Source organism: Sparus aurata, chromosome 13 (genome assembly GCF_900880675.1).
Source record: "Sparus aurata chromosome 13, fSpaAur1.1, whole genome shotgun sequence".
NCBI classification, from domain to species: Eukaryota; Metazoa; Chordata; class Actinopteri; order Spariformes; family Sparidae; genus Sparus; species Sparus aurata.
The window spans coordinates 33738523-33753835 of record NC_044199.1 but is presented as its reverse complement, the minus strand read 5'-3'; the positions used below and the strand labels follow the sequence as shown (position 1 = coordinate 33753835).

Genomic DNA, 15313 nt, shown 5'->3' with positions numbered 1-15313 from the left:
TTTGTTGGATGTGCTCTAGTTTGATCTGGTCTCGGCAGTCACATCTGAATAAGGACATAAAGAAAAGATCACCCGGCTCGTGTTTTTGGGCTAATAAATAGCGTTATATTGGATCAGTGCATCGATACCTGTTGCCAACACCTGATCCAGCCGTTTAGGCATAAAGGAGACATTTCTGATCCTGGTATCTGTACAACTCTAAAAGTTGAGGTCTGTTTTTTCCTCTGCTCATCTATCTGGTACACCACAATGGTTTTGTTCAGGTGTGACCTCAGTAAGCGATGATCTCGTACCTTTGAGGACGGCGAGGTGCCTCCCAGAGACGGTCATCTGCTTACAGCGGACGGTTGGAGGCGGCAGGACGGTCAGGGTGGTGCTCACTGTGGACGGGAGGAGCTGGAGGTTTGTTAAAGACACTTGAAGAGTTTGTCACTGTTCGTTATCGATCAGTCTGCAGATTGAGTTCTTACAGTAATTGCGAATTAAATGTCAGGACGGCTTCTGAGAGCCCGAGGTGTCGTCTTCACTTGTCTTGTTTTGTGCAACAGAAAGTCTCAGTGTGAAATAATATGTGACAAAGAAAGACTTGGACTGGATTTATTAACCTGTTTAATTTCTACTTGTCGTCACTTCCTTGTTTGTAAATACAGCAGAATGTGACCATTAACAAACTCTGCCGTCATGAAGAGGACACACTGCACCCTTGTGTCTACAGCTGGTACTACCAGCAGCAGAGCGACACCTCCAGTCATCTTTTTCTGAATATCCACAAAATGACATGATTTCTTTGAAGGTTTTGTGCATTTAAACATCTTCTTCAGAGGAGCGTTAAGACGTGGTTTCATGATGATTGTCGGGGAAAGGGAATGGACTGTGTCAACAGGAGAAGCACAGATGTGTGTGTGCTGTACCCTGAGCCTTGAAGGTGTTCAGGTCGTGTCTGAAGGTGTGTGTCGGTTCTCGTTGCTGCAGGACGCTCAGGTAGCCGAGTTCCTGCACCTCCACTTTCTCCGCCTCCCTCTTCCACACCGTGACCATCACCTGAACACACACAAACAATCAGTTTTCAGATGTTACCGAACTCTGTGTGAGAGCAGAAAAATATCTCCACCTGTTCAACACATCCAGACTGAGACAGACAGACAGACAGACAGACGTCCTCCTCACCTTGACTTTCAGGGTGCTGACGGGGAGTTTGTCCAAAGAGACGGTGAGCGGGAAGATCACTTCATCCGTCAGAACCACCGGCTCGTCCAGAGGAGACTGACGTGGAGGAAAAAAATCATCATGAACCAAAAACTCTCACTGAGCAGCTGCTTGTATTCAAACTTTGAGCACACGTACAGTAACGTGATAATATCCAGCATGTGTTCACCTGTTAGTGCAGCACGTTAGCATGCTAACATTTTCTTACTGCTCTACAGCTAATGCTTTCAGGACTGTGGTTCATTTTTTATGCATTTACTCATCTGATGATGGAGCCAGATGAAAATCAGTTATTAAGTTGTTATTAAAATTCATCCTGAGAGGATGAATAGAGACACATTTGATGTCCATGCATCTGGTAGATGCTCAGATACATAAAAACTTAAACTGGATAAAAGGTTTAAACTTGGACTTGCTGGCTGCACAGCAGAATGAGTCAGGAGGTCATCGAAACCACACGATTCATCCTCAGGTGACTGTGATTATCTGCGCAAAATCTACTGCCAATTCATTGTGTAGATGCTGTGATATTTCACTTTAATAGTTGCTCGCCATTCAACGTAGACCTGAATGTTGGAGTACCTGAACAGGTGCCCTGCGGAACTCCCTTGCCGCCGTCCCAGATGAGTTGTGGATGAGCAGCGGCTTGCAGTCCCTGAAGCTGCGACACCTTGAGTCCACCCTGCTTCCGAGCGCCGCGATGGCTGCCTCCGCTGCAGCGATGTAGTCCTCCTCGCCGTCCTCGTTGGCCTCGTCCCCGCTGCTTTGGTAGTCGTGGTGATGCTGGTGGTGGTTGCCTCTGTGGCGGCTACTCTCGCCCGGACTCACGCTGGCCACGGCGCACAGCGATCCGGCCAGCTCTCTCCACGCCCGGCTACTGGCCGACTCCGTTCCGAAGCCTGCGGCGGCGCCATCGTCACCACCTGCTGGAAAATGATCACACATACAAAAACAAGCTCATGAGAATCGTCATGGGCGACATCGCTGACCTCTGAGCGTTCGGTCCAGAAGTCGCTGTGCATCATTCTGAATCGATTGTATTAACAAACAACAAAGAACCACTGCTGACATGAGTGTTGTGTCGCCTGTGTATCGACCAAAAAGCAGCACCTGAACACAACACAACGTCCTGTCCACCTTCTGCACCTGAGTGAGAGGAGATGACTCTCCACTTCACCAGGTGACGCTGGTCTGTATCCGACACTCATGAAGGGAAACTGGTGCGTTCAGGAAGGCAGATTTACAAACTGCTTTGTGACACATCTTCGTAAGAAAGCAGAATAATTTGGCTCTGACTGATTCACAGTGAGATCAGCAGCATAAACAACAGAGGAAGTGAGCGTAGTCCTCTGTTTTTATACACGTCACATGAAAAATAGACTATTTTCATCATAAATGTTTTATTAACACCACTCTGCCAAAACTAAACTCAAACAACTGTTAATATTGTTGTTTCGGGCCACTGATCTGAGACCCCGGAGGTCGTTCTGACATTATTCTGTGTTACACATTCTTAATGACGCCTCAGTGAAAAGTTAACACATTCATGAAAACACTGTGAACTCTTCTGATCTTTGTACTCGTCAATATTTACTGATAATTCCACACTGACATGAGGCAGCTGTTCTGTCGCATGTCCACTTTGAACTTCTTCTCCAAAGATCATAAAGAAAAGATTTTATTTCAGTTTTGATGATTATTTCTAATTAAATGTTGGTTATCAGCGGTAGATTGATTATCAGGGCCGATATTCAGCATTTTTAAAATCAATATTGTCTGACTGATAAAATACAAATGTTCTTATATTCGACTTCCGATGCAGCATCCTCCCTCCGTGTGTGGTCCCCAGAAAGGGAAATATTAATTCAAAGTACCTCCAAATTGTATATAAGTTCAATACTTGAGTAGATTGTATTTGGTCACTGGTTATTCTTGATTTATATATGGTTTGAGTTATTGGTTATGGATCTCCTGGATTAACGACAGGTCAGTGTTGGTGTTCACAGGTCAAATGTCTTATTAGAGTTACAATCATCTGGCCAATGTTCAGCATTTTTATGATTATTGTGATTTGCAGATCAAATAAATGTAATGTTTTAGGGTCCTGCCCACAACAACACCTGATTGGTAACATGTCACAATCAATACAACCGCTGAACAATCTGAATCTGCAAAGTAACGACTAACTGAATGTATCAGATAAATGTAGTGGAGCAGATTTATTCTTTCGCTGGTTGTCTGAAGTTTTGACACAAAGGTTTTCATATTTTTTCCTGCAGATTAATATCAGTTCTCTTTGATTTCTGATCATCAGCCGACCTTTTATATTGATCATGTCAGGTGGCCAGTTCTTGAATTCTGGATCTAAATGTGTATGAATTCTCTGTATGGGAGGGAAATATAATAAATCTGTGTTGATGGTTTCACTGCAGAGTTCCTCTCCACGCTCAACATCATCGTTTCGTCTTGAATTCACCTTTTAGCAGAACATGATTGATGATGTTATGATGGTTTGTGACGCAATCTGTGAGTCCCCATAGCGTCATCACTTCCTGTGTGAATATTAAAGACACCTACATATAAATAAAAACAGTTTTTCTGTCCTCCCTCTCATCAGGAGCCGGTCGGGTCTGCATCCTCCCCCCGGCTCCCAGCTTCCTTACCGGGGCCGTGCTCGGTCGGCGTCGCCCCTCCGTCCCTGCAGCGCAGCACCAGGAGGAAGCGGACCGTCTCGCCCAGGTAGAGGTGACTCCGGCGGGGCAGAGTGCGGTACCGGGCCGGGTCCGACAGATCCGTGATGGGCACCGCCGGGAAATACATGAAATACTCGCACTGCGACTCCATCATCTGCACCATGGCGACAACCGGAGGAGGCTGAGCGAGCGCTAGCAGGACCAGAGTCAACGCACACACACACACACAGCCACGGACAATGGAACACACACTTCCGCTCCTCGCTTTCACAGTAAAAGCACGGTCATTGTGTTGGCTACAGAGATAAGGAAAAATTAGCACAGTGCGCCCCGTAGTGGCAAAAACAGGCACCACACCTTCACATGCATCAGATGAAATCAATTCCCAAGGTAAAAATAAACAGGCCTGAATACATGTGACGAAAACATGATGAGTAAAATAATAAATAGTTTAGGCTTGATTAAAGACTTTGCCTCATATTGTTTATCAGAAAAAATAACATTGCTTGTTTAAATCATTGTGAAACTGAGTTATCTTAGATTCAGGTCACACAAGATGTTCCAAAATCACTGAAACATCAAATTAAATCAAATCTTACAGAAGAAACTCAGAACAGATTTTAAAACATGGGAGCAGAAATGGAGGAACAACTGTTTTGTAACTTTAAATTTAAATTACCGTTAAGTGGATATGACTTTTTCATGATTTGTCTATCATTGTATAGGGTGGAAGTTTAATAATAATAATGCTTTTTAAAAATAAATTAATTGATAAATTGAACTACAGCCATGTTTCAGTAATTATAATATGTATTTGATTTATTAAGAAGTGGTTTACATGCTTAATAACATTACTTCAATAGTAAATACATTTAATATCAGTGTAGTAAATATCAGAAGCTTCTAAAAATCATTTCCAGGTTTCAGGTTTTCACTTTTACTCGAGTCTACCTTTTCGGACCTTCATCCTCCACTGCATCTAGTGATGGGTGGACGGAGCATCTGGGCTGTCCTTTGGTTGGTTCCTTGTTTTTTTGGGTTTTTTTTTGCCAAAAATGAATACAAATAAAAAAATAATTGTATCTCGCGGACTTTAAACTCAGTGATCTGCTGGTCTGCAAAAATTATAGCAGCCAATCAAGACTGGGGACACAGTACAACAAAACTTTCTGATTTTAATGGTTTCAGTCCCATAAATACTGATTGAGATGTGAAATCAATCAATCAAACAAACAAAGCAGAATATTTATGTATGACAAAATACAATATAAAATTCCAATATATATTGGAACTGACATTTGGCCAAGTCAGAAATCAGATGAATAGTAGTATAGCCTGTATGTACATGTATGCAGTATATTTATTTATAGGGTTATATTATTTAAAATGTTCTTGTACTTTTGAAAAGTACATTCATACGTATTTAAAGCATTTTTAAAAACACGTTTTTGTATTTTTTCTATAATCATCATCATAATAAACAATAATAATAATAACAATGATAAAAAGTAACATTTCAACATTTAAAAAAAAACATACTTTTACTCAAGTATAACTTTTGCTTGCTTTTAACAATTTATTACACAAATACTTCCTCCAATCAAAATATAGATACAAAATATTGGTTTGAGAAAATGTATTTGATATAAATAAAAGCAAATTTCAATCCGTAAATACAAAAACAATATCTATGTAGATAAGATTATACGTTTTTTTCGGTTATGATTTATCATATTTCGGTTCTGTAAGCGACGTCAGTGACGTCATCCCCCTTCAGAGATTTGCGTGATTTTCACGTGTTATCAGGATGAAGCTTCCTGACCTCAGAGGACTGTCAGTGATCCTTCTCTGTGAAGATGGAGTAATGAAGTTAACCAAGAAGAAACGCTGACCCGATGAGGATCATCTCTGAGGAGGTACAGACACACAACAACACTCTGCGGCCGTTAGCAGTTTGTCCTTTAGATTCCACTGTTGGCACGGCAGCTAACGTTAGCTTTGTTGTCTCCACCAAGCTAGCAGCCACTAGCCAATCTTCCGTAATTTAATCACTGACATTACTAAGTGTAATTGCAGCATAATATATGTGATAAAAGCATTTCACAAGTTGTATTAGAGTACAGGGTTTTCCCTGCCATTATACGGCTTAGGCGCGGCGCCCAAGCGTTTTTGCCTCCCGCCTAAGCAGGGTTCTCCCCAGATGGTGGAACAGCGGCGCTACGCCGCTATACCGCTAGGTCAGCGACGAGCGTTCGCACGCACAAAAGTCATCTTAAATTATAAATCTTTCCTCTAGGAAGTTCTAGTTTGAATTGAAATATAAACAAAGGCACTCGATGTGTTTAGTTATAAAATAGTGCAGCCATAGTTAAGCTGAGAAAGTGCCATTGTTTCTGGGACTGCATGGTACATTTTTGTGTGACATAAACAGACATGACCGCGGTCCCTCCGCCCTCCGGCTAGACGTGAGGGGGTAAACGTTGACACTGACGTTGACATCACTCTTGTTGTTGTTAGAGTAATGTGGACTCTGTGGATGTGGATGTGATGTAGAAGCTATCCACCTGAGACAGAATAAAGACAATACATTTAGATCTATTGTTATAGTTCGTAGTTCTTCATGTGCCCTTAATTCCAGATTACAGGAGCGAGGTCTATAAGCCGTAAACAGCTCCATTATCACGTGTAGTTGTCTGGCAGATGAAAACGTCAACTGATAAAATGTCTGGTGGGAAATATGCTGAATGTGACCTGTAAGATAACTTACAAACTTATCTCATTCAAAATTTGGTTTGCAGTTGCTCTAAAGAGTTCAGTCATGTGCAGCGTTTCTTTCTCTCACTGCGCAAACGCGTCATCTGAGCGCTCCTTAGCATGCTACCAATCATTTCTGCCTGGGAAGATTCTGGCCGTCACTTTTTGGTACACCACCTGTCTACCACGGTTTGGTGGGAAGGAGTGGCAGTCCTCCTCTGACTTGTCCTGGACTAATGATGAACTTTCAACAAAATGATGCAACAACTCTTCAAGGCACTTGGATACATTGGACTTTCATCATATTTTGGATAATATCACACAAAGAGCCAGGAAAACTTCCAATGTGCGAGGTAAGTAAATATCTCTGTGTATGCTATATGTGACGCCATGGATTGCTGTTAGTTATTTATGATTTATCTTTGTTAATTGGAGAGGTGGTTAAAATCATCTTTTATTTGTGATCCACAGTGGTGTGATTTGTTCATGTGCTGTTGGTTTTAATGGGGTGCTTTATCCTGTGTTGTCAAGATACAGGTGAATGTATCAGTATTTATGGTGCTTAGGTTTGGGCAATAAGGACCCAAAATGATAATACAATCTTTTTATCAAGATGTACAATATGCAGTATGACTCGATATTAACATTAACAGCCCTTTAAATTGCTTCATAAATGCTAGGATTGGGCGATTAGTTCAAATACTTAAATAAATAAATAAATATTTATGTCTGAACTAATGAAGGATGCCATTGTCCATTGGGCCCTAACCATTGTAACATTGTGATTTAAAAGGTACCCTGCCAAAGAGCACCTTCCAGAATTGCCATAAGGCAGGGGTTGTTGTTGTTTGTGACATGTTAGAGAAAATGAAAGGGGTTTGTTGTCCTGGTTGTTATTTTCTTGTTAAACCAGCTCAGTTAGGTGAAGCCAAGGTGCTTGGACACATACTTGGCAGCAGTAGCCCTTTTCACACAGAAACTCTGCATTGTTTCTGCAGTGGAGGTTGGCCGATTTGTTTGTTCACACAGAACCGAGCAGCCCGGCGGAAAGCCGCATGAGTGTGTCAATTCATCCAGCATGCCAGTGCTGCGGATCCAAACGAGGCGTGACAGCTGTGGTTTTTTTTTCAACATGACCCCCCACAAGTTGGTATGACAGACAGGATGACAGAGGCTTTTCCACATATAGGATTTCTTTTTCTTGTAAGTTGCCAAAGACCCTACCAGTTATCACATTACTGTGGTTTGGTCCTGTAACATTGCTTTGTGGGTCATTTCCCTTTTATTTGATCAGTGAAGGATCTGTTTAGCTGTCACACTGCAAACCCCACAGCGAAACTGCGTCTCTGTGTCTGAAACTTTCACACAGAGGACGATGTAGAGAATTGGCACATGATTCCTGCATTGAGAGGGCAACGTGATGGGCTAGAGTTTCGTTTCATTCAACCATGCCATTTCTCAATCACATTTCGTACCTCAGCTTCCTCAGAATAGCTACTTTGTATTATCGTAACACTGTGATTTAAAAGGCGCCCTGCCAGAGAGCACAATTATGCAATTAAGTGGTGGTCCCCCTTGTGTTGCCGTAAGGCAAGAGTTGTTTTTGTTTGTGACGTGTTAGAGAAATTGAAAAGGGGTATGATGTCCTGTTTATTATTTTCTTTATTCTTTATCATATTGTTTCATTCGACCATGCCGTTTTCAATCACAGTTTTGTACCTCAGCTTCCTCAGAATAGCTAGCCAGCTACCTTTTGTTTTAAGATTGTGAGGCAGGACAGAGCTAAGTTACAGAAGTGTTGTAGAGAAGTACAAGCTTCCAAACACGACATGGGGATGTATGTTGGTGGTAATTCGAGACAGTTTTGTATGCTGGGTAAGACAGGCGGAGGATGATGACACTGAAGGGACATGCTACCTCAAATTTGGAAACACATAGTACCCCCCAAAAACAATGTCACGGGTCTATAATTAAGTAAATCTATCAAGTGTCGCCACATTTACAGGGTTCTCCCCAGAAAGTTTTAGTTCAACGTCAGTCCGGGGGGGGGGGGGGGGGGGCAAAAACGCTTGGGCGCCGCGCCTAAGCCGTATAATGGCAGGGAAAACCCTGATTTAATACCACGGCGGGGAGGAGCACCCATGGTGAGGCACTGGCCATTCATGATTATGCTGCATCCAGTAGGCCTTGAGCGGGCAGCTGCGTAGCAATTATGACACTGGTATCACAGGGCTAAATATTCTTCCGACGCACATGTTGTACGTGACTGTTCACGCCCAACTTCATGCTTCTTGCACATCACAGGTTTTCGCCTACCCCAGTGGCGGCGTTTTGGAAAAGAAGGAATATTACACCTCCCTTTCATATAGACAAGGCGGCAGATTGCAGCCTTTAGCTGGCTCCAAATTTGTTGCATTTTCTACCAAAAAGAGGCTGATGTTGTAGGTAGGAATAACTATTGGTACTTTTATAAAATATTAACACAATGAGATTTTTTGACAAAATAGAGACTATTTTGCGACGCAATCACACCAGCCACGATGCCCATCAATTTTGGCATCCTACCCATGACTAGACAGCAGTCATTCAACATAACTACAGTACTCGGTAATTCAAGAAAATATGAAAAAGTAAACATTTACAACTTAGTGGCTGGTGTTGTAGTGTAAAATAACCATAGTTAGTAGATAGTGGTCAGTATAAAATAACCACAGTTAGTAAATAGTGACTAATGGTAACTGATAATGTTATACTGATAAAAGTAAGAAACAAAGGGTAACAAGTGTGAAAGAGTTGCTGAAACATACTACTGGGCAACAGCAGACTGAAAAGTGCATCTACTGTTTAAAGCTGCTATAGTCAGATGATGTCAAGTGTGAAAATGCAACCACAAATCTAAGAATAACATCATATAACCAAATATGTAACACTTTCATTATGTTTAAAAATGCAGTGCCAAGAGTGGTCAGATATAATGGGATATATCAAGGAGGGGAGTGAATTATCAAAAACCTGAAGGCCTCAAGGCCAGAGTTTCTAAGAGCCGGTGATAGCGGCACAGAGCAAGCCCCAATGTAAAAAAACAAAGCGAGGCGAGGTGCAACTGGTCGACATGCAGTTCTGCACGTACGCCAATCTCCGCGCAAGCGCAGAAGGTAATACGGGCTTTTTCCACTAGAGTACGGGGTTTTTCCACTAGAGGTACAGGGATTTTCCATACGAAATATGGTATTTTTCCATCGAGAAATAACAGTGTCAGCAGAAATTAAGCAGAATAATGATTGGTTGAGGCCATGTTGTCCGAACGGACACACCCACTTTTCTGTGTTTAAAAGAGGATGTTCGGGGCTTTGAGCCTCGGGTCAGTTTGGTTTTTTCACGGATATTGTCTGTGTCTGATCCCGCTCTTTTTTGCCGGCAAATAAAGTTCTATTGCACTCAGCTTTAGGACTCCTGGTGACTTTTTGATCTTTGAAATCTTTTGGACCAACCGAGAAAAGAGAAGTCTTTTTACGACAGTGTCCTATGGAAAAGTAAAACACACACATTAGTTCTCTTTTATGAAAGTTACATTTTCAACTTAGAGTTCAGCTCCAATGGTTTATAGTTCTGTGCAGTGTCTTTTAGTAAAGTCGTATAGTTGTCCTTGTAAAAATAGTTTATTCGAGTTTCTGAAAGTGTCGATTGTTCTTCTGGTGCACCCTATTCGTAGTAAGTCAACATCAGGAGGAGGTTGTTACAAATAATAACACACTGGCAAACTTGAAATCTGAAGAGGGAATGATTGAATCCCCTTTCTGATGGATAAAGCAATCAGATTTCCCAGTGGCTTGCCATCTCTCTAATGAAGGGAGAAAATCTAGTCTCCGGTTTCCCAAATCCATGGGTGTTTCCAGTGGTATCAAACATTAGGGGTTGGAATTCGATTCCGATTCAGAGGTCAACGATTCGATTCTAAATCGATTCTTGATGCAGCAAGTTTTTTATGTACATTTCCATGCACAATTAAAAAAAAATAAAATAAAATAAATCTGAGTTTGCTAATCACTTCCTACTTTTTTCTCACTGTGTGACTACTAGGTACTTTCAAAGCAAAGCATTTGTAATGATCTGTACTTAATTTACTTCCAATATTTTTAATTAATAAAACAAATGAAAGAAATGTGCCAACTGGAAGGTTACATTTGCTAGCAAACATCCAGCTTTGCAAAGAACCAAAAGGAAAAGAAAAGTGTTTCTGTAGCAGCATACATGTAGTACATTAATACAGCTGCAGCTGGTCGACGGTTGATACAGGTGTTTGTATCACAGGTTGATCTGGACGTCTCACACTTTGCCACAGCTGACTGACCTCAGGCTGGATTTTGACATACTGTGACATATGACAGTGTACAGTTTTCACATCGACATGGATTCAGCTTAATAACGATGTATGCGGCTGGGAAATTAACATGTAGAAAATCGATTTTTGACATTTGTGAATCGATTCAGAATCATCCACGTCCGAATCGCGTTTCATCTAAGAATCAATTATTTTTCCCACCCCTATCAAAAATCTAGATGGTCCGCATACAGTAAAACCCACATCCACAGGCTTTGAGTCGTCTCAGTCAGCTCTTGTATCACTTTTTAACAGTCACGATCAATTTGTAGGAAAAAAAAAACCTGACAGAGAATTTATTTCTCCATTCTCACTTGTTCACATGTGCGTGCTTCTCTTGCTGCTCTGGTGTTACTAACTGCACTTGCTACCGGAACGAGGATGGGGCTTGCATCCTCGCTCCTACAGCAACCTAAATCAAACAAATAGGGATGTAATGGTATGAAAATTTCACACCGCAGTAATAGTGACCAAAATTGTCATGGTTATCGGTATACCGCAGTATTTTTTAAATGTCTTCAAAATGTTGCAAAAACACTGATACACTGATAAATTTAAGTAATTTCACCACTCTTTATATATAAAATCGATTTATAATATATTAGAATTGTCCAAATCCAAAACCTTAATAAAACACTGCAAAATCAACATTAAGTATAAAATAATGTATCTAAACAGTAGAATGATATGTACTGGCAGCAGAACTCGATTAGCCAGCAGCCCCTCTCTGTGAAGAAAAATGAACAGAAAATTGATTAATTATTATAAAAGAAGTATAAAATTAATTACTGTAATTAAACAAACAGATCACAAAACTCACGATTTAGATCATATCACTTTTGTTAGAAACAGGTTGGATATTTTTTTTGATCAAAACAAAAAGGATTATTGTTAAATTAATTATGAATACTCTACTTTGGCTCTTATCACTATCTAGACACTTGTTAAATTCACCATTTTATATGATTCTTTTGATATAGTCTATTCTACAAATAATCCACAAGTATTATATATTTGTGATATTACTCATATTTATTGGCTGTCTGTCTCTCTGTCTGCTTGCTCGCTGTTGTCACTGGACTCAGTCCACCCAGTATGTGTTTGACTCAAATCCTCCTCACTGCAGCTCTGCATCAATATTTGGGGAATTCTTTGGTCAACATTAAAAAGTTAAATCTACAATTAATAAGCGTTTCAGATAAATCATGGATCATCTTCGTTCAGTTATACCACTATCTGGTCAGTTTACATTAGTGACAACAGCAAATTAGACAGAAAAAATGCGACATACACATAGATCATAAAGAAGGATTTGATTGTTAGCATTTAATTCAAACAAATATATTTTTACATTTTAAAGCCGTCTGTCACAATAATTGTGTAGTCTCTAATTTCAGGTTTTGTTTTGTTTTGGTCAATAGAATGATATATTTTTTGAATAAAGCAGATAATATACACATAAATATAAAACAATAAAATGATTAAATATATGGACACATAATCAAGGCTATCCATACTGTTATAACAAACAAACAAACAAACTATACAACAATAAGAATCCTGTGTCCTTTGTGTTGGCTCTCCATGACCTGAAATCAAACAAATAGTTTATAATATAGGCAAAATGCTGAGTAACCCTAACATTTATTTATATTGTATAGATTTAAAAGTACAGAATTAAACAGATGTTGGCCTGACTTATTACGACATTATACATGTTAGTTGAATTAGCCCCAATATTCAACTCACAATCTTTTCCTCTGTGAGAGTTGGTTTTACATACAGATCATGTAGAAATGTCTCTTTGTAATCCCTTAATATGCAAAACTGTAAATATTTTACAAACAAAATTATATGTTACCAACTCTGAAAATGTATTTGAGCTTCTAAGAGTTTACTCTTCTGTTTTATTATTATATTTTGCTGAAATACATTGTCATAGAACATACATATCATGGGTCAAATCCTTTTTTAATTACGAAGTGTGATAGGCATTCTTTTCAAAATGATATACTGAGTTAACCACCATCTTGTCCTGAAAATAAGATTTCCTGCCACTGGGCTTGGGACTCCATTGCAGTGAGGTGAAATATGGTCAAGTATAGTAAAATGGCCAAGTTTAAGGCATGCATGAAGTCATTATATTGATTTTGCTCAGAATGCAATACTAAGCCAATACGATATTTAAACAAATGTATTGCTGAATATTTAACACACTGCATACTCTAGATTGGGCCATCAATACAGTGGCAGCAGTTTTACTTTACTTTCCTTGCATTTGACCAAATTTTCAAACACAAAGGCTGAGTATCATTCCATTTGAATAGTTATCTCTTAAGATAATCATTGAATCATTCACTATTATTTAAGGGATCTTAGCCTTGACTGTGACAACTGAGTTTCAGTTGACCGCATAAATGGTTAATGAGGGCGGGCCTGATAGTGTGATCTCTGAGCCCATAGATGAGAGAGCACAGACATCTGGGGAGGATGAAAATAAACACATAAAAAACACTCTTGATGCGCACAATTACTAATCGTTGCAGGGTTGTTGCAAGTGATATAACTATAGAGGCATGCATTGTTGACAAGAGACTGAGGCCCAGCTGCACCAGATGCAGCAGCAGTGTGTTACGAGCCTTTTGTGCTGAAGCTTTGTCTGTGGAAGCTGACCTTGCTGCTACCATCACGCCAACATAGGAGGAAGCGATTGCCAAACTCGCTAATATGAACACGAAACAAGTGTAGGTTTTGTCATAAAGATCAGACATTGGGCCAAGAATCATTGCTATGTCAGAGCAAGAATCTGTCATCTGTAGGCTTTGCAGGTCTTCAAATGCAAAATTTAACAGCAAAAGAACTCGTATGAGAATATTAAGTAAACTGAAGGTCCAAACAACACAAATAGCCACCCCTGTATTTCTGATGGTGATGATTGGAGCATGCCTCAGTGGGTAACACACAGCTACGTATCTCTCCAGAGACATCACCACCAGTGTGAGTGGAGATATTTCATTTGTGAAATTGGTGAGCATAGCAAGGACACCACAGACGGGATACGTCAGTCTTATTCTACAAGCTGCAAGTATGTACATTAACTGGCTCAGTGCCAGCAGTACAGTGTCTGCAAATAGTAGATTATACAGAAGAATGTAACGGGAGGTCTCACAAAACACAGATTTACTCCTCAAGGTGAACAACATTGTTCCATTAATAAAGAGGAATAGGCAGCATGGCACACCAATCAGTGTGGAAAACAACACTCTTTCCAGTAATCCCTGGTACGACTGTTCAGCAGTGATGTGGACATTCTCAGACTGATTAAAGTGCAACATTGTACAAAAGCATTGAAGAACAAATGTGAATATTTAACTGTCGATATCAACGAAATACAAAGCAATCTTTGCAGTTTGTAGCCCTTGAACACTGAGGACATGTCATCTTTAGAGTTCAGATGCAAAACCTTAAATCATCCATATACATTTTCCCTGCGCAGACAAGTGGCAGTTAAAGTCCCTGCTTGTTTCCATGTAAGCAGAGCTGGTCTGCCAAGTTTACCTGCCTTCTGTTTTGTTTATAGCCTCTGTCTTCACATCTACTTCACGTGATGCTGTAAACATGCCACACCATGTCCACGTGGTTAAAACATTTGTTCATGGGTGATGTAATCTCTCTACTGCCTCCTCCTCCTCATTACCGTAATCAACATTGAGGGTGAGGAGGCAGAATACATGGCTGTGGTGGACAGCTTTGTCACATGGTGTGAGTTGAACCACTTGCAGCTCAACACAACAAAGACCAAAGAGCTGGTGGTGGATCTCAGGGTGACAAATGAACAGGCTGTAGAATATTACCTATCTCGTTTAGAAAAACAAGGCTGGCTAAAAAAGAACAAAAAACAAACGCACTCCAAACGCGGAGGTAAGGAAACAAAACCGCTCTGTAAGGAGGGAACCTCAAACGAGGGCAAAAGGTAGCAGAAAATCACTCCACTGAAGGCAAACAAAAACAACCATGACCTAAACTACACTGCAAGACTGAGCTATGAAAATTTACAAAAAAAAACAAAAACACTCCAACAGAGGGGAGCATAACAGCTATAAACAAAACTACACTACCAGGCTGAGCTGTGAAAATTCCAAACAAAAGACCACTCTAACAGAGGCAAAAACAGCTATCAACTTTAACTGTGTAACAGAGCTGAGCTATAAAATTATCAAACAAAAAAATCACTCGCTAGGAGGCAAAAGAATACAGAATTACCAACAAGGGAAGATGC

At 40.3% G+C, this 15313-nt stretch overlaps 2 protein-coding genes across 3 annotated transcripts in view; both read right to left on the bottom strand.

Moving 5' to 3' along the window:
• LOC115594770 (microtubule-associated protein 11-like) overlaps positions 1-4152 on the bottom strand; it is a 10355-nt gene extending 6203 nt beyond the window's left edge. Inside the window, exons 1-5 of one of the 2 annotated variants that reach the window (XM_030439018.1) lie at positions 3870-4152; positions 1789-2132; positions 1168-1263; positions 912-1041; positions 294-380 (exon numbers count right to left, since the gene is read on the bottom strand). In XM_030439018.1, coding sequence (XP_030294878.1) covers positions 294-380; positions 912-1041; positions 1168-1263; positions 1789-2132; positions 3870-4062 — 850 coding nt within the window. In that variant the 5' untranslated portion in view covers positions 4063-4152. The remainder of the gene's footprint in view (positions 1-293; positions 381-911; positions 1042-1167; positions 1264-1788; positions 2133-3869) is intronic. The other variant, XM_030439019.1, reaches the window with a different exon arrangement.
• A 2129-nt stretch (positions 4153-6281) lies between these two features.
• LOC115593648 (odorant receptor 131-2-like) lies at positions 6282-14531 on the bottom strand (the record flags this gene model as incomplete). Its single annotated transcript, XM_030437233.1, has 2 exons — positions 13430-14531; positions 6282-6292 (listed from the first exon to the last, which is right to left on the bottom strand). Coding segments are annotated over exons 1-2 (951 nt in total), but the record flags the coding sequence as incomplete, so codon positions are not given.
• Positions 14532-15313: the final 782 nt, after the last annotated feature.